The sequence below is a fragment of the Athene noctua genome, chromosome 7, assembly GCF_965140245.1.
Source record: "Athene noctua chromosome 7, bAthNoc1.hap1.1, whole genome shotgun sequence".
Classification (NCBI taxonomy): Eukaryota; Metazoa; Chordata; class Aves; order Strigiformes; family Strigidae; genus Athene; species Athene noctua.
In genome coordinates this window covers 41842520-41865105 of record NC_134043.1, presented here as the reverse complement: position 1 = coordinate 41865105, position 22586 = coordinate 41842520, and the positions used below count along the sequence as shown (strand labels likewise).

At 40.5% G+C, this 22586-nt stretch overlaps 1 protein-coding gene across 4 annotated transcripts in view; it reads right to left on the bottom strand.

Moving 5' to 3' along the window:
- Nucleotides 1-4633: 4633 nt before the first annotated feature.
- The window catches only part of ITPRID2 (ITPR interacting domain containing 2), a 42123-nt gene continuing 24170 nt past the window's right edge, over nt 4634-22586 (bottom strand). For 3 of the 4 annotated variants that reach the window (XM_074911017.1, XM_074911018.1, XM_074911019.1), the window contains 8 exons: nt 18502-19719; nt 15956-16036; nt 15440-15567; nt 14407-14557; nt 13192-13257; nt 12096-12509; nt 6278-6402; nt 4634-5878 (listed from right to left, as the gene is read on the bottom strand). In XM_074911017.1, coding sequence (XP_074767118.1) covers nt 6292-6402; nt 12096-12509; nt 13192-13257; nt 14407-14557; nt 15440-15567; nt 15956-16036; nt 18502-19719 — 2169 coding nt within the window. In that variant the 3' untranslated portion in view covers nt 4634-5878; nt 6278-6291. Of the gene's footprint in view, nt 5879-6277; nt 6403-12095; nt 12510-13191; nt 13258-13388; nt 13632-14406; nt 14558-15439; nt 15568-15955; nt 16037-18501; nt 19720-22586 lie in introns of those variants that run through there. The other variant, XM_074911020.1, reaches the window with a different exon arrangement.

The following is a 22586-nucleotide window of genomic DNA, read 5'->3' as shown; positions in this document are numbered from 1 at the left end:
CTAATCTATTTTTCAGTAAACAGAACTACTGTTGGTAGTTTACATAGACTTTGGAGTGAAATTATATTATTTCCATATTAGATCTTTAATGCAAAAATTGACTGACTATACCACTGAATTAAACAATTGAAATACAAAATCGAGTTTCTACAGTAGATTTTTTTTAAAAAATTAGTGTTAAAATATAGAACACAGAGAAGCTGAACAAGGAATGAAGTTCTGCAGTTTCAGAGTCTGAGTTAGAAAATTTGGTGTACAAACATATGCTACCAGGCTAAAAATGGAAAGTCATCAACTGAGCTATAAAAGCTCAGTATGCCAAATTCAGAACATGTTTTCAAAATTCTGATTTTTTGAGTTTGAGACTCCTTAAACGTCCCTTATTTCTTGCTTCCTCCTCTACCTCAGAGGACAGGCCAGACCTAAAGAAATCACAGCAAGCCTCAAGGTGGTGTCTGTGGTACCCACAAAGGAAAGACTGAGCCACCAGACCTGTGCAGCTGGCACACTGGAGAGTGGTATCCAGGGTCCGGTGACCTGGAGAAGGTGGCTGGGCTACAATCGTTTGCTACTCCTTATACAACAAGCAAGAACAGGGCTGCTCCATGAGTAGGGACAAGCCAGGAGCCAAGGGTTACCCCAATTCAGGCTGTGCCCTCTCTGTGGCTCCACGGGGCCTGAAAGCAGCAGCAGAGCTAGAAGGCATCACATTAAATTATTCAGTGATTGGTTCAAACAAAAAACCTTCTCCGTGCAGGCTGTGCTTAAATTGTGAAGCTCATCGTCACAGGATGCTGTGGACACCAAGATTTTACACAAGCTAGAAAAGAAATTAGAAACCTTAATGGAAAAGGAACCTATCAAGGATACCACTGCTGGCCAGTAAATCCTAGAGCCATGGCCTGCTGAGAGTGGGAGGCCAGAGATGCTCCCCACACCCCCCTCAGGCTACACTCTTCCCAGAGCAACATTTGCTGTTGGCCACTGTGGGTGTGAAGATACTGAAGGGGCTGGGACCTTTAGTTTCACCTGCTCTGGCTGCTCTTATGGTACTAATTGCAACAAAACTCCAAGCATTTCATAAGCTGGTGCTGCTATGCTCCTGCTTTAGAATCAGCAATCCCTTTGCTAAGCTTTTTTTCCACCGCTTATGCCAGTGTGCTTAGATGTAAGTTTTCCTGCATGCACATCCCCCCAATAATAACAATACCTCATTTAAGTACATATTTAAAACTGCATTGTTCAGTCTTTAGTACAGGACATTGCCCTTCAGAATAACTTCCCCTGTCTTTATGATACTTTTAAAACTAAAGCTGAACAAACAAAACTAAACAGAAATATTTTTGTAGATGTTTTCTTTAAAAAGTTACTCTAAAGCTCCCTAATATGTTGTAGCAAATAGCTGATGGAAAACAGGACTATTTTAGAAAATAAAAAAGTTAGAAACTCCATATTATTATAAAAAGACTCACAAATTTAGAAATACCTGTGAAAGCTACGCATTTACTGAATCAATTCTTGCTTTTCATTGTGCTGCCTTCTCATTGCTACCATTTAATTACTTAACTGTTGTCCAGGCTTTCTCCTTTTATCCTGTTAAAAAAAGTGAAAGACGTTTCTGTATATAATATTCACCATCACTCAGCAAGCATCTATGCAGAATTGCCTGATACGCAAGCTATGTTGAATTACCACGTGATTTGGGTTTTAGTTGTCTTGTCTTTTATTGTTAATAACTTTTATTGTAACAATATTGTGCATTTTTATTGTATGGCATGAATATGAAAGATTACCATCACATCTAAAATTACATACGAAAGTAAATTTGCATTGTGCCAAGTTAATAATACAAGTTTCTTGGTTTTTCTGAAAATTAAATCATGTATTATTTTGATGTCATCATGTTAATGCATAAGAAAGTGTTGCCCTGGACTGAAGTCACCTAACCAGCAGTTATTCTGTTTTATGACATAAAGGTTGATAAAGGTTATGGCATAAACTTCAGGTTTCAGAGTTTTGGGTTTGTTTTCTATTGAAATAAACCCTCCAAAAGAGAAATTTCCCAGTAATTTAGGCATGATTTTGTTTTATGTCATGGCTTGAATTATTCCAGTTTCCAAACTGGGCTCTTGTTTCCTCTCCCTAATCAGCATCTTCCTGTGGTCGGTTTCATTGGAACAGATTAATCTGTGGTATAACTGAATTAAAGCGTTCAGACCTACGCTGTACTTCAAGTGTAAGCCATTTGCTCAGCAGTACACAAAATAAAAGGCAGCACAAATGCTGCCCCTCGAGGTTCAGCAGAGTAGTGCAAGAGTGGCTGGACTGTAGCAGCAAGGCTCTATATTCTCACCTTAAAAGAGACAGCAGAGCAAACCGGTCCTTAGGAAATGCACAGCTTGGAGCATCCTGGGCATCACTTGCCTTCTAAAAGCAGGCTGCCAGGTACTTGCACACCATACAGTTTTAGAAAAAGCAGAAGACACAGGGCAGCCTTCCCTCTCGGAAGGTCATGGTCAGCAAAAGTGCCTGAAAGCACTTCAAGGGCCCATCAGTTTTCAGTAGGGGCAAGGCCACTTGGAGTCTCCTCTCCAAACAGCATTGCAGAAAGTACCAGCAGCAGGAGCCCCTCCTCCTGAATACTCACTCCCAGCCACATAGCTGGGTCCATGGCCACCCTTGGTCTTTTCCTTTTCAGGTCTCACACACGTGATGCTGTGGGCAAGCAGCAGCAGCACCTCATGGGCACTGCAGCTCTAACCCAAGTGGTGCTGGGGGCTGCTCCTGCCTTTCCAGCTATTGCCTCTAGCTGTTGAATGCTGAAATGTCTCCACATTTTGGCAGAGGTCAATTTTTGTAGTTTTACACTGCAACAATGGGGGCTAGAAACACACTTTTACTCACCTTTAAAGAAAAAAAAAAAAAAGTCTCCAAGTACTAGATCCCCAAATCCCTGCCTGATTGGAGCTGTGGCATAGGCATGTATTGCTCCACAGCAGGCTAAAGACAAATTGATTTTGCTGCCAATAGGGATGTAGTTATCCTGTACCCACAGAAAACAGTTACCTTAGCGTTCCCAAAACACAGCCCTTGGCTTTTTATTCCTGCAGCCAACTGGCAGCCACACAGACCACTGTAACAGTGAAGTTTAGAAAAGCATCCAAAATATCTCTGGCATTACTGCTGGCTTTATTGACAACAAATTTGATTAACGAATATTTATCAGCCACTAGTAAAGCTGTTTTAATCTGCATAGAAGTCATATCAAACTGCAGCCTGGCAGAAAAAAAAGATAACACTAATTTGTGAGGAAAGTAGCAGTTTCAGTCATTAAACAAAAGAAAAAGCCATCCATGTTCAGAAAATCATTACAGCTGAACTGACATTACTGAAGAGCAAGCCATCCAGGTTAGGTGTGTGTCCAGTAACGATAGCTGTTCCTAAGACACAAGCAGAAATGTCAATAGAGGTGGAAATCAGTTCAGCTTAACTTATATGATAGCAATGCACTACAACTTTATTTTTAAACAGGAGTTTATAGACATTCTTATATCTACATAAATGTCACTCAAAATATTAGCTGGAAGTGTCTTTAAGAATGTCAAAAATCTGTTGTCAGGATTATGGAAAAATAGGTGCTTGTATATTCATTAGTTTCAGTATAGTTTTTAGAAATGTCATTTCGAAATGTGTTTATTTTAAATTATGCCAGAACATCACAAATCTGCCTTCCATCAGCTAGATGAAGAATTGGCTCTATTTTTCGTTTCTCATGATATATTAAACACTAGGCTCCAAGATGAAATGTCCTCACAAGCTACGAGCTGAAGCACCCCAGACTCTCCAGGATGTTACCTACAAGTGACTTGTCCTGCCAGAGCAGGCAGGAGCCAGGCTGCCGCAGCCATGGAAGATGCTGCTGGGAGCTGCTGCTCGACAGCCACGGCAGCTCCTGAAGTGCTTTCCTCCATCGCTCTGAGAGCACCACAGGCACCACTTTTCTTGGAATGCCACTTCAAGTAGCTCACAGGTACAGGACCGACATTAATGGTCAAGTTTCACAATTAATCTGGCTGGGGGACAAGGGAAGCATCTAGTGCTGCAATTGTTTGAGCCGGTTTTGGGTTTGCACATTTGCGAAGGAAGGTTGCAGGCACTCGGGTCTGGCTGGTTGGTCTCCAGTGGCATTCTGGAAAGGAACTGTGCAAAGCTGCAAAGGAAAGCAGAAACCTTCCTGCAGTTTACCACCTCATACAGATTGCCACGCGTAGAGTGCTGTCATTCCAACTGTTTATATATCAACTTTTAAACATGTAGGATGAGGTTTTCAGGAAAGCTCTGGCTCTGCTCACAAGGACAAGCTCCGAGAAGATGTCAAGACCAACCAAACACTTGGAGTCACAACAGAAGCCAACAACTTTAAGAGTTTGGTTTTAAGTGACAACATTTCTCTCAAATTTCTATCTCATATTTCTGAAGCATACAGGGTACCCTGAATATCTGAAAGCTTCTAGAAACCCAAGTCTTGAGCTTTCCTGCTGTTCTCCATTCTGTGTACTATTTTGTCAAATCTATGTTGCTTATTTTGCTTAAGAGTAACCCATGCACAATGAAAAACAGACACAGATTATAGGCAAAATAAATATTTTATTGGTTTAATATACACTTTTTTAAAAGAAATCAGCCCTCGTGTGTGTCTTCCTAACACAATTTAAAATCTTATAAACTTTTTCATATAATATTGTTATAGTTGAAACTAGTTTTGATTAAAGACCTTGACATAGTGTAAAGTGTTTTAGTAGATGGCAAAGGAGTAAAGAGATTCCAAGCACAGCAAAAAGGGATATTACATATCCACTAAATGTCTGTTTGACCGCATAAAACTCCCAGTGACTTCCAGTTTGCTCCACTGGAACAAATGCATGCTCACCAGGCTAACTGAAAATACACTCAGTGAGGAATGGGCAAGGAAAAGAGATTTTTTCCATTCTCCCCATAACACAAGCAAGGTCGTTCATCCATTCTAAGTTGTACATCCTAACTGCTTTCAGAAGATCAGTACTTTTATTGCATTTTGGTTAATATGAAGCAGAAGAGAACTTCTCTTGGTATGACTGAGAGCAGTCAACACAAACAAAAAACAGTGCTTAAAACAAGGCACTTTTCTACAGAGGGATGAGCAAACAGTAAGGAAGCAAATAAAATTAGTTAAAAGTTGTCTTCTACACAAAGATAAGGCTTTCAGTGTCAGAACTTTAAGTAGTTTTAAGTAACCTCATGTCATTCTACCACTCTGCTAATAGTAACCGCCCCAAGAATTAACAGCAATTTTTACAACAGGATTGTTTCCTTCTTTTGAAGTGGCACTAAGTAACAGCAGTGGAAACCATTATTGGTTGTTTCAAGCTCTTAAAGTGGATCAGTTATTGCACAACAAATACCTCATAGAGGTCAGTGTTTTTTGTTGAGGGGGGGGTGGGTGGGTGTGGTGTTGCTTTTTTTTTAAAAAAAAAAGCTAGGCTGAATGCATGTGTGTTATTTATAAGTTGGTTACGTCTGGAAATTTTCAAGTTTCATGATGCATCATTAGACAAAGAAATCGGCTACATAAAAATTTACACCAGGGTCATACAAATAAATACAAAACCTTTCAGCAAGCCACAGTTTTCTTGATGCTTGAAGGAAAGTAATGAACTAGCTAAAGTGTCTAAGTCTTTATGGATGAACTCAAGGAAAGGTACACATCATAGAACCAAGCGTCGAATACAGTAGCCTATCTCAGCAGCTTTAACATCTCCTGAAGCAAAAATAACTTGACACTTTCGCCAGCATAGGCCTCCCAAAGCAGAATCCCACAGCATTTCGGACTACATTCAACCTTATGGAAAAGAAAAGGCAAGATGAATATCTAAATTAGATTTTTTTAAGTCTGCTTGACATGCTGAAGTATGTATTTTGATATTTTTTTATATCTAAGGCAGGCAAACTACAGAAATCCTCTCGCATGATGCATTCACATGTGAAGTCATCATGGAGCACACTGAAACCAAAAATCAAGGACCACTGCATGAAAGGTGACAGTAGAATCCAAACTATAAACCATATGATTTTCTGAACCTATCCAGGATTACCAGTATCTTCTACATTTAACAAGCTTCAATTTTGATCACACATATTTCAAGGGGAAAATGCAAAGAAAGCAAGGGTTAAACTAACAATGGCATTTCATATGATTAATAGAAATAAAATCAGGTTCTGACAGATTCCCAAAAATTACCTGTAGTACCAGTTTCACGGCTGTGTATCTTGTTTTGCAGTTGCAGATCTGCTTTGGGGCGATACAGCTGCTAACAATCCACTTACTATTTCTCGTCTTATTTCACCAACAATAGATTCCTTAATCTGAAAGGGATTAGCCAAAGTTTTAAGGTCAGTAAATTATATAACCAATGGATAAAACTAAATTACATTGCAGACATGTTTGATATTATCACATATATGAAACATTTATGTTTATGAAACATTTCGTATGTTTCATATATGAAAAAATACACCACCAAAAAGTCAACTTTCAAAAAATGCAAACGGAAAAACATAAGAGGGTTTCTCTTGGAAAAATATGTAAGGAATTTTAGAGTGTTTGCAAATCACAAAAATGCAAACCAAACTAGTTTTATTTTTCCAGATGGTAAATCTACGTAAATTTTACACTTAGGATAAGTGGGTTTATGTTAAGAAAAAATACACTTGAACTATGCAAAATTCTGAAAATAGCATTTCATGATATATACATCAAAAGCACCCTGAATGCACTGCTTTTTGACATTAATTGTTATCTCTTGAAAAGGAAAGCAAGACTGATCTGCCTCACAAATGGATTACGCAGTAAAAAAGGTCCAAGTCCAGGAACATGAAAAGCTATTTTCACACAAATCACAAGGAGATGAATCCTAATTACATACTTTCAGCAGCAAAGAGACAAACAGAGAGCTTCAGCAGTTGCTCACATCATCAGTTTGCCACTGGAATATGACCTATGCCAGCAAAAACTCTTTTTCACAGGACTGTGACAAAGCATTTACCCATTCAGTTTTACATAAAACAAACCAAGGAGTTATTACTAGCAGGCCCCTGAATGTGTCTGAGGCTAGAACAAACGAAGAGCAGAGCACTGATGGCTACAGTAAAGGAGACAAAAGAGAAAAGGAGGCAAACCACAGTTCTACAAGAGCATATTATGCCAGAAAGGAGCAGAGCATGACACAGAAAAATCATGCAGGCTGCTCACAAGTATCAGAAATCCTTGGTACTAACTCATTTTTTGATGGCACTCAGGAAGGACTAACAAGTCAGATGTAGTTCCATGGACAGGGGAGGACAATGACGGTGAGAGAGTGCCGGGGGCTAAGAGCCAGAGCCTGGCTGCCAGGGTCACTCACAAAAGCACTCATCAGCCCACTTAAGCAATACGGTTTCTTTTCCTTATGAAAAGGGCAAATAATTTTCTGGCATGAATAACTGGTCTTAGACTAAAGAAAATACTGTTCACAGTGTCACTTCAAAATAGCTTTCAAGTAGCTGTAATGAACACGGAACTCAATGCCAGAAAAAAACCTTCTAATCCCAGTTTTGCCAGTAACAAATCTCTTCATGTTCTGATGCCCCACCAATACAACAGGAATAATATTGACTCAAACCCAGCCTTCCCAAGGGCCTTGCCACGTCTGTGTAGCCCTCTCATCATGTCAATGAACATCTTGCAATTATTCTTCTAAGTTTCCCCTTTTCCTGGTGCGTCAAAAGGATTAAGCAACAACGTCAGAAGGGTGGCAGCAGCATTAGCAACAGGTTATTTATCCCTTGTTCTCAATGGCAAGCAACTCAATCCCTAAACCGTTAGTGGCAAAGTTCCTCATTTTATTACTACTTTGCATCAAGCAGAAATTCAGAGGCTAGAATATGATTGGGAAACGGGTTTCCAGTTGGGTTACTTGCTGATTAACTGACAAAAGAAATGCCAGTGTGTAACAGGACCTGGTTTACTGACAGCTGCAAGTCCTGAGGATGTCTATGCTGATACACACACAGATGTACAAAGCTTCAGGACCTCTGTCAATGCAGTAAGGGCTTTGGGATTTAGAAACGTAGGCACAGGGAAACCTGCCACGCAGCACGCCGGCTGGCCTGGCTCTGCTCTCTCCACTTCTCCAGTATCACACAGGGTGGGTCTGTGAGTACACTGCAAAACAGTCGTTCTGTGCCCTTCTCTTGAGGGAGAGACAAAAATAAACCTCACATTCCAAAGAAAACTGATAAAAGCTTCCCAAATTAGCAACTAAACAGTCTAGCATGGCAGACAGTCTTGTGGCAAGGTGGAGACTGGAAGGGAAGTGGCTGCTGTTCTATTCTCAGCTCTTCCAACAACTTCTGGCTTGACCTTGGTGGATCACTTGAGCCCTCTGCTTCTCACCTTCCCACCGAGATGACAACAAGGCCACCCTCCGCTGCTTCTTTTCACTGCCACTGCTTGCTCCCTCCTTTCCAGAATCATCAAGGTCATCCCTGCATGGCAAGCAAGCCATCAATTCCTGCAGTGACTCAAGTCCCATGTGTGTCATAACAACAGCCAATGTTTGCCTTTTTCATTACAAATGATTTAGGGCAAGGTGCACCTTTCATTTGCCTGCTGCCAAGGCTTCCTCCATACAAAAGACAGAAAGCAGTCAACGAATGCTCCACTGGTATTTTTAGCAGCTGAATGAAAAATTGATCATTTGAAAGTGGAGAGAACGAACTCATTACGATACACATACTACGCTGATACAACACTAATATTCAATAGTGCATTGATAACACAGTACCACATTCACGGATAGTTTTATTACAGAAAACCAGGGATCCTTCTCCCTGCAAAAGAATTACCATTACTGTAATATTATGTTGCTGCTAAACAATGAACTGATTGGAAAGCGAAATGTGTCACAGTGGAAATTCTGGAGATGGGTGTTCTTCACCCACTGATGGAAAATGGGCATGAGGTTTCTCACAGTCCTCATACTCCTGATCTGAGGTATGTTTTCTGTAATTAAAAGTATTATTTTCCACTCTATTTTCTTCTTGTGTCACTTCTTCATGCAGGAGCTGGGGAATTTCTACGCTCAAGATAGTAAGATGAGGAACCCCTAACGCCTGCACAAGGGAAGTATGAACCACCAACAGACATTTTTGATCAACGCTAACGTGGATTTGAAAGGAAAACAGAAAAAAGAAGATTCTCTATCAGACCATCTGTCTGTCCCCTAAAGACCCATTACAGCCTCTTAAAACAGATGTTCAGAGGAAAATCATACATTTCTTTAAAGTATAACTTCATTAAATGTCATTTACAATGGATAGCTGTCAGCAAAAACAAAACCTGCATTAGTCTTAAGCAGAAAGATTGTTAAACTATCACATCTTCTAAACTGCAGAAGAGCAGAGTGAGACTGCCTGATGGCAATCCTAGAGACACTGTGACCTACAAATCAAGCAGTAAGTGCTTCATGTGATACTCCAGTGGAGATCAGGCTGTATTTTCATCAAAACAAGAGGGCTGCTGTTTGGCATTTTAACATTTCACGTTGTTGAATGCTCTTCTGTGGGAGTTAGTCCATTAACACTACAAGTTAACACCATAGGGTTTTTTAATGCCAGCAAATAGTTACAGGTCAAAGCTCACATGCATTACAACCCACCCAGGCATATTCTGAAACACTGCCTGACTTTTCTTTCCCCAACACGAGGTCATGCAGCTACAGAGAATGGGAAGAATAAGCAAGGATTTAACATTTGTGAGTACATACATCAAGAATGCATCCTACCAGATTTTTTTCTTTTGACAATGAAATTGGAATTCCTTTGCTAACAACTGGGCTACTTAAAGAAGACACGTTTCAATTTATGCTCTGTTTTAGTTCTTACGAAATAGAAAATATTTTCCTGACCAGTATTTAATAGCATATTCTGGCTCTGCAAAAACTACCAGGCGCTTCGTGCCAGTGCATCTTCCCTCTGACCTGCAAAACTTCTCATGCTGAGATTGTGAGCCGATCCGAAACTGGCTGCCAATGAAGTTAAACCAAAGGACAATCTCTCTGTATGCTCAAACATTTATGAAGTGAGGTAAGCTCAGTTATTTGCTGTCTGCTCATCTTTGAACAGTAGCCTCTCAGTTTAGTGCAGATTCTTTCAGCATTACAATGTCCTCAGTGCCACACAAGCCAGAGAACAATCTCTGTGCAAAGAGTACACATCTTTATTTGCTATCAATTAACGAAGCCGAAGAGGAACTTTCACACAGGCTAACCTCAGAGAAAATATTGACGGAAATAACTCCGTACTTTGACTCCAGCTCCCTTTATTGTCTCTGCTGCTTTTACAGCACATTTGAATTACAGCTCTCTCCTTCCCCTCTGTTTCTCCTTTAGCAACCCTGCACCACAACACCACTCCTCTGACACACAGGTTTTTACAGAAGCACTGGATACAAATGCAATATCCCGGCCTCACTTCAGAATTGGCAGCAAAATGCACGGTGTGATAAATCTCTCATGTACAAGTGTTCTCTGGGCATTAGGCAAGGAATCCTTTTAAAAAGGCATGAAAGGAAAAAAATGGACCAGAGAGAAAATTTGGGAAGTCTGGGAGTATGCTTGTGGCTATGCAATATTCTTTGCACTCTCAGCTCTGGTTATTTATGGAGTTACCCAAAGGTAAAGAAAGTAAATAATTTCACATGCTTCCAGCCATCATGTTCTGTGAGAACACTCCTTAGTAATGCTCTATTGCTTCACAATCTGACTGTGCAAGTGTATTGTGCAAGTGTAAAGTGCCTACTGCACAGCAAAGCCCACAGTGAGTCAGCCAAGAAAACATCTCCACTTCGCAGAGACAGAGACAGCAGAGTCTTGCGGTCAGACGATGAGTAAAAGTATACCTTATGGTCCAGTACACTCTGCCTCTTTCTGCACTGAGAGAAGAAGGATGAAGGTGTGGCAAAAGATTCCTCTGAGATCACAGCTCCTGTTCTATCATGAGCGGCCTGCCTCTCATCTGTTTTAAAGACACAGCTAAGGCAAAGCTGGTTCCAGTTTTTCACAGCCTCAATGCAAGCAAACCTGGATGATACCACAGCATTACAGTCTGGCCTGTTGTACATTCCTGAGCGTAAGACCTCTCCTGGCCTTTTGAGTGGTTTACAGCAGCACCACACAAAAGCTTCAAGGGATGAGCTAAAGGCTAAAGGTTCAAGAGAGAATAAATCCCACAGGTCTTCAATCCCCATTTCTGTGTTTACAGCAGAGAGACCTCACTGCACTTTGTCCCAGGCACCGCTCTTGAGAAACAGGAACTTTCTTTTAATTCCTTTTCCGATTTATACTACTCGCCGTAAGGCTTTCTGTCATGCCACTGACAAACAAGACATGCAGTTCTAGTCCTGTTTTTTAATCTGGCACACAGGAAAAATAACAAAGCACCCTTTGCTTTCATTGACTGCCAACAGAACTAGTCCAAAAGCATTGGTCCAACATCAGTCTTAAAGTCTGAAATAACTTCTCATCTGACTTCAGCTTGCTTCACACACTCCTACAGTCCTTAGTGGTTTGGGAGTAGAGTGACTAGGAAAGTATTTTTAACATTTACTACAGAGTTGTTTCAGAAACAGTGTTTCATCAATCAAATTAACTCCAACCTGGCATTTTAGCAAGCAAACATGACAGAAATTTTCACTTGGGAATCTGAAATACTTCATTTCAGTAGTAATGTAGCAGAGATGGCAAATTAATTCTCACCCAGACTTGTAGCAGCAACTAGCTATTAATTTATGTGCTAACCACTGTCACTGAAAAAAACATCTGCTGCTTTGCACAAGAATACAGCCGTGGCTTGAACATCTAGTGCAAGCTCTGAGCCTTCAGAAATAGTACAGTAACAATATGGAGCCCTGGCTTGAGAGGGAAGAGAAAATCCCAGTGGCCAAGAGTTTCAGATAGCCTGTCTTTAGGTTTCAGTAAACACTGGTCAGACATCCTAGGTCTCAGCCCTTCCTGTCTCACCTCCCGTATGACTTGCTGCAGCTCCTCCTGCTCCACAGTTTTGTGGATTTCATCAACCGAAGGCACGAGAGGGACTTTTTCAAGTTTGTACTCCACCTCTGGCTTGGAGTCTGCAAACTCCTCAGAGCTTTCCACCTGCTGCCCAGCGCCTGCTCTCACCGGGGGAGTTGGTGTTAAGGCAACGGAGGCTCGGTATAACTTCTTGCTTTGACTCTTAGACCTTCCTGTTAGTTCAGAGGATCCAACACCAGCTTTTCTACCTGTGTGACCAGAGCACACTGAAGAGGAATCAGAGTTTCCATGGGAGAATACAGACTCTGTACCCTCTGCTGGGAGAGTTTCCAGTCCAAGATCTCCCAGTCCTAAACCCAGTTCAGACTTCAGAAATGACTGCTCTCGAATAAGTTCGGAGACCTAAGGATTCAGAAAAGAGACAGTCCCAAGTAAGCATATTCAAAAGTTACATACAGACACAACTATGCTTTCTTGATATTTATTCAATCACTTACTCATTCCCTCCGTGCAACAAATACAGCTGTAAAATAAATACACGCTTTGCTTTTATGACTGCAACAAAGGGGACCATAAAAAGGAATGGGCTTTTTTGAAAGCCAACATAAATACAAATTGTGGCAGTTCCCCAAGCCACTGACTTTTGCAGTATGGATGCATCCTGGCAGATCAATTGACAGAGACACACGTAAAGGCTTGATTTTGTTCTTCTTTGCTAAAACAATTCAAATTTGTTCTTTCCTTTCTGCAGTCTTTGAAATACTTGTTTTCAGTATCATAAAATGCACTCAACAATGAGAAATAATTTTCCCTAGAAAACTCATCATGCAGTGATTGTATCAGCTAAATGCAAACAACATCTCACTTCCACATATTCCTCTTAAAAACAAACAAGACTTCACAGCTACTTACACCTATGGTTAACTTTGCTTAAGGGAAAATGCAGCTGTTCTCAACAGAACTACTCAAGTGAGTAAAGTATTTCCAAGATTATGTGTCAAATAAATCTCCTGCAATCTTTTTTAAGAAATCCCTTCCTGGTGGTGGTTCTCAGTAAAACATACAGCACACAACAATTACTTACTGGTTCAATGACATTCAATGGAGAAGGACATGACAGATTATCAGCACTTCTGCTTCCATACATACCCTGAAAAATTAAGTCAGGTTAATGTATTAAGGATTTTTTTTTTTTTTTGATCTGTCAGAAGCTAATACATAAATATGCCGTGTCTCAGATAACCTTCTGTAAAAGCAGAAACTTGGAGACAGGAAGCAAAGCTGGTTGGAGAAAGTTTATTTCAGTCATTTTTAAAGCTGGCCCTCTTCTATAAAAGGATTTACAAATAAAAAACATTTATATGGTTCAAAGAATGTAAGTTTGGCTTCAGATCACAGTAATATCATATTTTCCTCTTCTTGGGTTTCAATGTTTTTCCCATGACAAAATACTGAAGAGGAAGATGTGGCCTATGCTTGTGCTGCTTCTGCAGAAGAGGACTGGCCAAGAAGAAGGAATGAAACCTAGGAAGAACATATGATACTTTTCATCTGTGCTTCTTTTGTTTGGCTGATGACAAAATTGCAGCAGAAAAAATTGGAACAGTCTTCCACTGAGTGAAAAAGAAGTAAAAGCATATCATATGCTACCAATAAACATATATAAGTGTCTCTCTTATCCCCCCCTCTATGTTTCTGGGGAGCATTTGTGGGAGCAGAGTTTCTCCCACTGTTTGGCAGGAACCACCCGTTCATTTGAAGGAGCTACAAAAGGCAATGGAGGAAAAAAACTGAAGATGATGAGATTTTCCTGGGGTTTTGTTCCATGGATTGGCAGAGCTAGAAGGGAAGCACACCCCATTTCTTGGGAAAGAAACACGATGCATTTCTCATCTCTCTGCTCTCATTTCATAAGTAAAAAAAATCAGTGTAGGGAAACTCCAGAAAGACCATCACCATCCCCCAAGGATTTTAGACATAAGCACTACCTATCAAAACTGTGAGAATTCAGGGTCATGATGAGGAAAAAGAAAGCAGTGCCAGAAGAGATCTGAAATCTCAGACCTAAAACCCCAGAAGATATGTACTGATACATGTTAACACCAATAAAGTCCCTCCATTCACACACCTTTTCCCCAAGATGAAACACTGACTGAAAATAATAAAATATGACCCCTGATAACACACACAGCATCATTAGATCCCCCAGATACCATCCCACTGTAATAATTTCAACAGTTATGAGTTATTAACATTACACTGAGAAAACATACAATCTTGTTGTAAAAGTAATACTTACTACGTGTGTCTGAGGTCTGTAAGGTGAAGACATGTGCAGACTTCTCAGCTGGTCTTCCAAAGCAAGTAGACGTTCTTCTAACTGCATCTCTAACTCCTGTAGCTCCATGCGGACAGACTTTCTCAAGCTCTGTAGCTGATCAGCTTCGTATCTATACCAAATCCATCACAAAAAGAACAAGGGCATTCACTGCACACAGGGAGAAACTAAGCAGGGCAGTCCCATGAGTAAAGGACTTCATACAAGGGAATTCAAAGTGGAACACAGAAAATTCCTCTTTCATGGAAAAATTAGCTGAACACCTAGATGGAAAAAAAGTCTTTCTCCATTTATAGAAAATATATATCACTTCATGGAGAAAACTGAATAACACAGAGTGTCACAGAACATTCTCCAAAAATTTTAGCTTTAAATGCTTAAATATATGCAAGTAGAAGAAATTGGCATTTATACAAATATCCAACCAAATCCAATTTAAAACCAGTAACAAGGAAAAAAAAAAATCACAGAGCGACACAGTAATTACATATTACTTCTCCTGTGTGGTTCTAGATCCCCAAGCAGTCGCAGTGACATTTTGGGCAGAACACCACTCTCCAAGAAAGCCAACTGATTTCAAACATGTTTACTTCTAATGTGATTAGTCAGGAGCTGATTCAACTAAAGTAAATATATAAGCAATCTTTAAAATTGTTCCAGATCAGCTGCTGTTGCAGCTCACGGTGAGCACAAGCACATAGAGACAGAATATGAATGCCATCTGTAGGATGGGGGGGGGGGGGCACGAAGGGGAAGAAATCTAAAGGATGAAGTAAAAAAAAAAAAAAAATTAATGAGAAATAGGGATTCAAAGAGAAAGAGGAAAAAACTGGAATGAAAATTATAAAGAAGAGAGTAAACAAGTTTCTGGTAAAAACACAGCTCCAACCCTGTTCAAATTGAAACTAATAGATTTCTTGCTCTGATTTCAGAGGCAGCAATACATTTCCTGAAATGCCAGAGTATTTTCTCTTTTTTTATAAGATCATTCTACCTTTCCTCTTCTGTCATGTGCTGATAAACTGTTGTCTGTTGACGTAACATAGTCAATTCCAAATCCATCATTTGGGTTCTGAACAAGTTTAGATTTCGCCTTACCACTTGTAGCTCCTGGAACGTATTCTGCAGGGGGGAAAAAAAACCCAACCATAAACATAATAATGCATTACATGGAAAAATTGAATTTAAAAGTCTGGGTCCCATAACCACATTTACCCAGATGTGCCCTTTGGGTCAAGCAGAACCTCAACAACTTCCATATATTACAGAGGCTGCATGTTGTGAACTCGCAAAAATTCAAGAAAACATTTTTAGATGTATCATACAAGAAAACACATTAAGGGATTTCCAGGTATTTAAATTCATTTCTTTTTAATGTTATTTGCAGGATGGAGTCGTTTTGAGAGTAAAGACAGGGAACTGCCCAAGTTAGCACAATCTGTGGCGCATTTAGAATGTTCCTTTGTCTTTTAATTTGACTAAGTACCACTACATGAACAGGGTCACTTACTTCATAGAGAGGTAGAATGGATGATCGCTGAGTAGTGTAACTGGTGGCAGCTGAAAGATCCTGACCCCTCAACACCGGGTACTAGGAAAGAAACAAACAATTTTAAATGGGAAAGTCAGCAATCTCCTTTATAAACTCATCTTCTCAAATGTGCAGATACTCCAAAAGCAGATACTGCTAAAACACAACCTTTGTGTCACTGATGTCTGCTACCTGTGTAAATATTGTATCAGGAAAAGGAAACCTTACAAAACAGCAGCACCAGCTCTTAACTGAAGCATATACACCAAAAGTGCTGCAGGTGAAAAACCAAATTGATCCTGTCCTGAACTCAATAAGTAGGAATACAAGCTAACTTTTTCTACTCTGGGTATCTTATGCCTGAAAACTCAGTAGTCTGGGCTGTCTTAGCTAATGTTAAAAAGAAAAACTCCAAAACCAGAACTGAGCAAATTAAACTGTGTCCCATTTTCAAGACACGATTACAGTCACATTTGTTATGGGCTTTTGCTCAGTTAGTTTGGGTTGGTTTTATTGACTTTGTTTTTTAATCTCACTACACTGCCTTCACCCAAAGAGCCCTGCATGCTAATGATCTCTCATGAAAGAAGATTGTTGAAGAATTTCTATTTGCATGTTGCAAATATGAAGCAACCAGATAAAATTCAGGGGTTGTTACATGTAGAGACATGGCACAAGAAAGAACAGTGGAAACAGCAAAAACATTCACCTCTTCAAACTTGAAAAAGACAGCTTGTCCAATATAATTTTGAAAGAATTCAAAGGACTATTGACACGCCATGGAAAATTTGAAGCGTGTCCATTCATCCAGAGGAGTTTTGCTCAAACATGATCACATCAAGGGGATGTTTTGTTTTTCCTCTCCCAGTTTTCTCTGTTCCCTGTTCTACCAGGAATTTATCTACTCCTCTGTATTTCTTCCTAAAATCAGAATCATATATTTGAAACCTCAACTTTTTCTTTAACTGCCGAGTATTCTGTGTGCCAAACTTGATCTTGGCTATAGGAAAAAACAGCACCAGGGAATACATTTTCATACAAACCTTTGCAATGAGAAGGACCAAGCCCCCAAAATGGAACTAGTCTAGACAAAATAAGCTGGAAGCAGAACAAGTGCCTTAGCAGATGTTACTATCCCCTCCGATACTATTTTTTTAACTGAACCAGCTTGAGCCTGAGTTCTGGATGTAATACAGAGGTTTCTTCTTCAGTAGGTTTAGTTAGCATGATATATGCTGTAGAAGTACTGTAGCACACTGTAACCTTACACAAATCAAGGCTGCAATTGGTACATACAAGGGAATTTTACAAAGAAGGTTAAATTCTGCAAATGCTTACTCCCAGGCACACCATCTACTACCCTGAGAATGGCTGATTTAAAACAGTTGACCACAGCTTTCCACCGCAGAGCTGGTCACAATACCAAAATTTGCTCCGAGAAGCAGGGCCAGCTGATATAAGCAAAGTCAGGCTGTACTAGCCTCTTAACTTTTGACAAATGGCAAAATAAACAAAATAACAGGAGTCTAAAAAAGCCCACTACAGCCTACCGCCTGCAATATGGTGCAGGCAGGCACATGTTTGCTCTTGGGTAAAACCCACAGAAATCACTGAAGCTCTACAACTGAATAGTCTTTGTGTATTCATATATAAACAAGTGAGTCTGCAACTGTTCTGCCCACATAGCCTCCTGCAGCAGCTTGCAGGCTCCTAAACTGGATCACCACCTAAGAGAACAGCAGTACAGGGATGACAGAGGAGAGTGAGCTGGCAAGCAGGAGGAAAAGAGCAGGAGGTGTGGCAGAAACCGGTAAAAAAAAAAAAAAAAGTGCTTGCATTTTAAAGTATTTCTTCTCTGAGTGATGAGAACGGACAAAATTTCACATGCTCTGACAAAACTGATTCTTAATAAACTGATGCTGTCAGGAACATGTTGACTAGCTACAGAGTTGAAAGTGCAAAAGATTGGCACGAAACAGCAGAGAAATGTATAGGGATCAATCGTCATTGACATCATCAGTGAAGCCATGCAACTTGTGATGAAAAAACCACATTTTTATCAATTGGATGGGAAGTATGTCAAAGAGAAGAAGAGAGAGGTCAAAGAATTGTCAACACGTATTTTCAAATCTAAAGCTAATGGCTATTACCTTAAAATAATAGCTGATAAAGAGTACACTGTTCCTCCCTCCCACCCAAGAATAATCATAAAAGTAAAAAACAAACAAACAAAAAAAATCACACAAGAAACCCTGGGTCAACTGCAACAAGAAAAAATTAAACACAAAACTAGTGGACCGCTAGAAAGATCGTCATTTGACACTCTAAACAAAAGCTCCTAAAACAGTGACAAATCAAACTTGCACAAAACGTTGTTTTTTCCTGATCTCTTGCACTACACAAAATATCTGTGAAGATTTCCAACCTTTGCACTAGGCAAAGGAATATTCAGGTTAACATCTGCATTTTATAAGGATAAAATAAGAAGCCTCTTTGCCCAGAAGCAAAATTTGGCTTCCTCTTACCTGTGAGAGGTTCTGCAGAGAGTTCCTGATGTCGTGTAGGACCCTGCGCAGCTGCATCTCCACAGTGGAGGGTGGGTTGATGGCATGAGGTCGATGAGGAAATCCAGCATGCCTCGGAGAGAAGGGACAGCTGAAGGGGGAAAGCAAGGCACTGAAGGAAGAGCCGGAGATGCTCGGGACGCTGTGGGTGCTCAGCGTCCTCACGTGCTCGCAGAGCGGTCTGTCCTGCCACTCCGCGGGGAGGGAGTGGAGGGAGCACGTTGACTGGGACATGTGTGCCGGTGTGTGCAGCGGGCAGCTCTGTACCCTGGTGGGACTGGACTCCTGGGACAGCCTGTTTTGCCCAGTGTGGGGCCCTTCTTTTTTGGAGGATGAAGGTGCAATGAACAGTGTGGATTTGCATACCGGCTGGCTGGCAGCTGCCTCACCCTCACTTTTGTCATTTTCAGGCATCGCTTTGTCGTCTTCCTCCACGTGTGTATACTTATAGGTGAAAGAAGGAGGACTGCACAGAGTCTCTTTTCCTGGTGTTAACTGGACATTGACAGAGGACACTACTTTCACGGGACTCAGCAATGCAGTTGGGAGAGACTGAGACCGCCTTAGAGGATAGCCCGATTCAGCAAACCAGAGTCTCTGCTTCCTCAGGAGATCTTTTGACTTAAGCAGAGTGCGTCCAGCCCTGGAATCTGACGTGCTGACGATCCTCATCTCAGCTCTTTGCAAGGCAACGTGAACCCTGTCCACAGATGATGGGGAGGCACCGTCACCTTCCAGAGACTCCATTGACTTGAGGATATGGTGCGTGTGGTACTGAGGAAACTCAAACACACTGCCTGCCTCCAGCAGGTCCAATTCTTTTCGCTCACTGGAAACGTCTTCCTCTTTAGAGCTGACCTCTCCTTGGACTATCTCTGATATATGAGATGACTTGCTTTCTCCTTCTTGATTTTGTTCAGTTTCATAGTCAATAATTTTTCTATCTTCACTCCTTCTGTTCTCAGAAGGTGCCCCTATCTTTCGTCTCTCTACTTGAGAGAGAATATCCTCTTCATCATCATCATCATCCTCCTCATCATCCTCTTCCTCCTCAAACTTATTGAAACAGGGCAGTTCCTTGGTTATTGGTGTTTTCTGTTCCTCACTATGCGATGTCACGGTTGTCTCACTGTCACAGCTGTCAGCACTGCTTCCCATGCCCTGCAAAGACTCCTGAGCCTAGGAAAGATACAAGCCAGCAGAGGTAAACATACTGGAGACTCAATTACTGCCTTCTCAGGAGTCCAGCTAAGAGTCCAAGTCCATATTCACTGGGCATTGTGGTGGGGAGCATAAAGAATAATGCAGTTAGTGTGCAAGAAAAACAGTGAAGGAAAACAAAGAACCCATAGTATCAGATATGTTAGAAACATATGGGAGTATGGCACAAAAAGGAGATTTTTTTTCTTAAAAAAAACCAGGAGCAAGCTATTCACACATTGTTTTTGATTTGACAATATTCTTTATTGCCAGAACAGAAGTGGCAGCAGAGCAAAAGAGTAAAATGCTAGTATTCTAGGTAGCAATGACAAAGGGTAGCAGGGTGGCAATACATGGCATCTCCCATATATAAAGAAAGGTTCACAGTGCTGAAACAAAGGGTGGTATTAGGGAATGCATACAGAGAAGTGAGGTGAACTGCAGACTGTAGTGAAACTAGTCATAGGACAACACTAAGAATGGGAAAACCAGTTTGCCCATATACTCATCCTGTTCTAAGTCACAGAATTCTTTGAGAATCTCACATTAGGCTGTTAATCCCTATTAAAGAATGCATCCAGTACTATTATGCCCATCCTTCCTTCCTTCCTTCCTTCCTTCTGTCCTCCTAATACTTCTTCCCCTTTTCATTCTAAATCAGTTTAAAACAGAACACGTATGAGAGGGCTGTTAATTTAATAGGTAACAAATGACAGGAAAAGCATCTATGAGAAAGGGAAGAAAGAGATCTATGGATTGCTAAGCATATTCTTCAGGCTGGCCTGATTGAGCAGTATATTTACAAGTGGAAAAACATTTTCATAAGAATATGTGGTATTAAGTAGTCTTGGAAGTTTACCACAGTTGATGTGTGAACTAGCTATTTAGTGAAGCTTTTCCAATTTTAATTTCTGCAAATCTCACTGCTGTTAGGATATTAACTATTAGTTCATTCTACAGAGATTACTTATGGTGTATGTCAGGCAGTAGTTCCTTCTCCAACCCTGTAGAAGATTTCAGTTGTGAAGGACATCTTCATAAGTATGTGCTTAACACTACACGCACTGGCACAGCTACGAATTAGTATTGAAGACTGTGCAGGTTCAGATACTGTTCAAGTCAAAAGTATTAAAAGAACAAACGATTGTAATGTCTAGATGAAATCAGGTGTGCTACATGTGTGCATACGTGTGTCTCTAATCCTCCATCACATTGTTCAGTAACAAGTCAGGCAAGCAAAACTTCAAGAACTTGCATGGAGAATCCTAGCTTCTTTGGTAACATGAAGCTCCCCTGCAGAATACCCAATCTCAAAGGCAAAATCCCTCTTAGAAATCTTTAATTTGGATGCCAGGGATGAAAGGCAATATAATTCCAGTTTTTGAGTTTTCTCCTGAGTTTTAGAGGAATGCTATGGCTTCTAGAGTCAATTATTTAACAGTAGATGGCACTAACTTACCATACTTTTAAGAAACAATATACACCCCTCTGTGTCCCCTTCATCTTTTCACAGGATCTCTTCACTAGCTGCCAAGTTCTCATTTCCCCTAGTCACATCATTCACCCGTATTTTCTGAATTCAGCTCAGCACTTGATCTGAATAAAGCAGTGAAGGTGGCAGAAGAGAGCCTAGCAACTCCATGGCACAAACCTCATGCAGTCTCAATACATCTTTTCAAAATGGCATAATAGAAAGCAGAAAAATCTCATCTCTTTACAGCCAACACAAACTCCACCGGTCTTCCAGTGAAGGGGTACTTACTTGCAACATGCTTTTAATGGACTCTTAATCAGGTTGCAACCAATATAAATATCAGGAGAGAGCAAGTCTAATATAAGTCACCTTCTAATATGCCTGTCAACTTCAGTGCAGTCCCAGTTTAGTAGAGAGCAGAAACAGTATCTCACGAGTATTATGCTCATTACAGTGACTCAGGCTCGTGATTTCCTTTATTCACTCTCTTGATCTTGGAAAGAGTAAGCTGACGTTTAAGGGAGACACAAAGACTAGAACTGTCTTAGCTTTCATTCTGAGACTCAGTTGAAAAGCCACTAAACTGGAAAGCACAGAATACTAGTACCAAAGCAGAAAAGCAATGCTGATGGATGGAGAGGGTGGGAATCTCTTCCTAGGAAGTGCCAAACAGCTTTTAAAATGTTTGGTATGCCAAAAGGAAAAAGACATACAGTCGCATAAAAAAAAAAAAAGTTCAGCAGCTGCAAGCCATAGAAATTAAATTACTGGTGGTATCCAGAATCCCATCTCCAGACTGTGGTTTAGGTCCCAGACAGCTAACCGATGGCCTTGAGGCCAAGATCCAACTCAAGACTTTGGCGGATTAACAGGCTAACCAAGTCATGGTTATTACCGTGAGAATGTTTTAGGAGAACAAGAAAACATCTCTCCTAAATATCAGGTACAACACTGCGCAAACGTGTGTATTGGGCAGCCACCTAAGCCCCACACTGGAACAAGCCCTCCCCTAAAACATGCTGTCTCTGGTCAGTATCACAGCAAGTACTGGGACTGAGATCAAAGGCAATGGAACAAGAAAGTGCAGGAGCTCAAGACTGACTAAATGTTAGTATAACCCCTATAGTAAAATTAGTATGAAATTGTTTTCACCTTATGTCAGCTGCTAACTTAAAAAAAATAGAAAAAATATGCAAAAAATGTGGAAAGGCAAAAATGACACAAGAAATTAAACGATCAGCAGAAAAGCTATAATCTTTCATAATCTTAATCTCTACCCACTGCAGGCATGAGAGGAATGGACTACAATTCTGAAGCCCCCATCGGTGAGAAAAGATACACTAGAAACAGTAAACAGAACATACTGAACTTA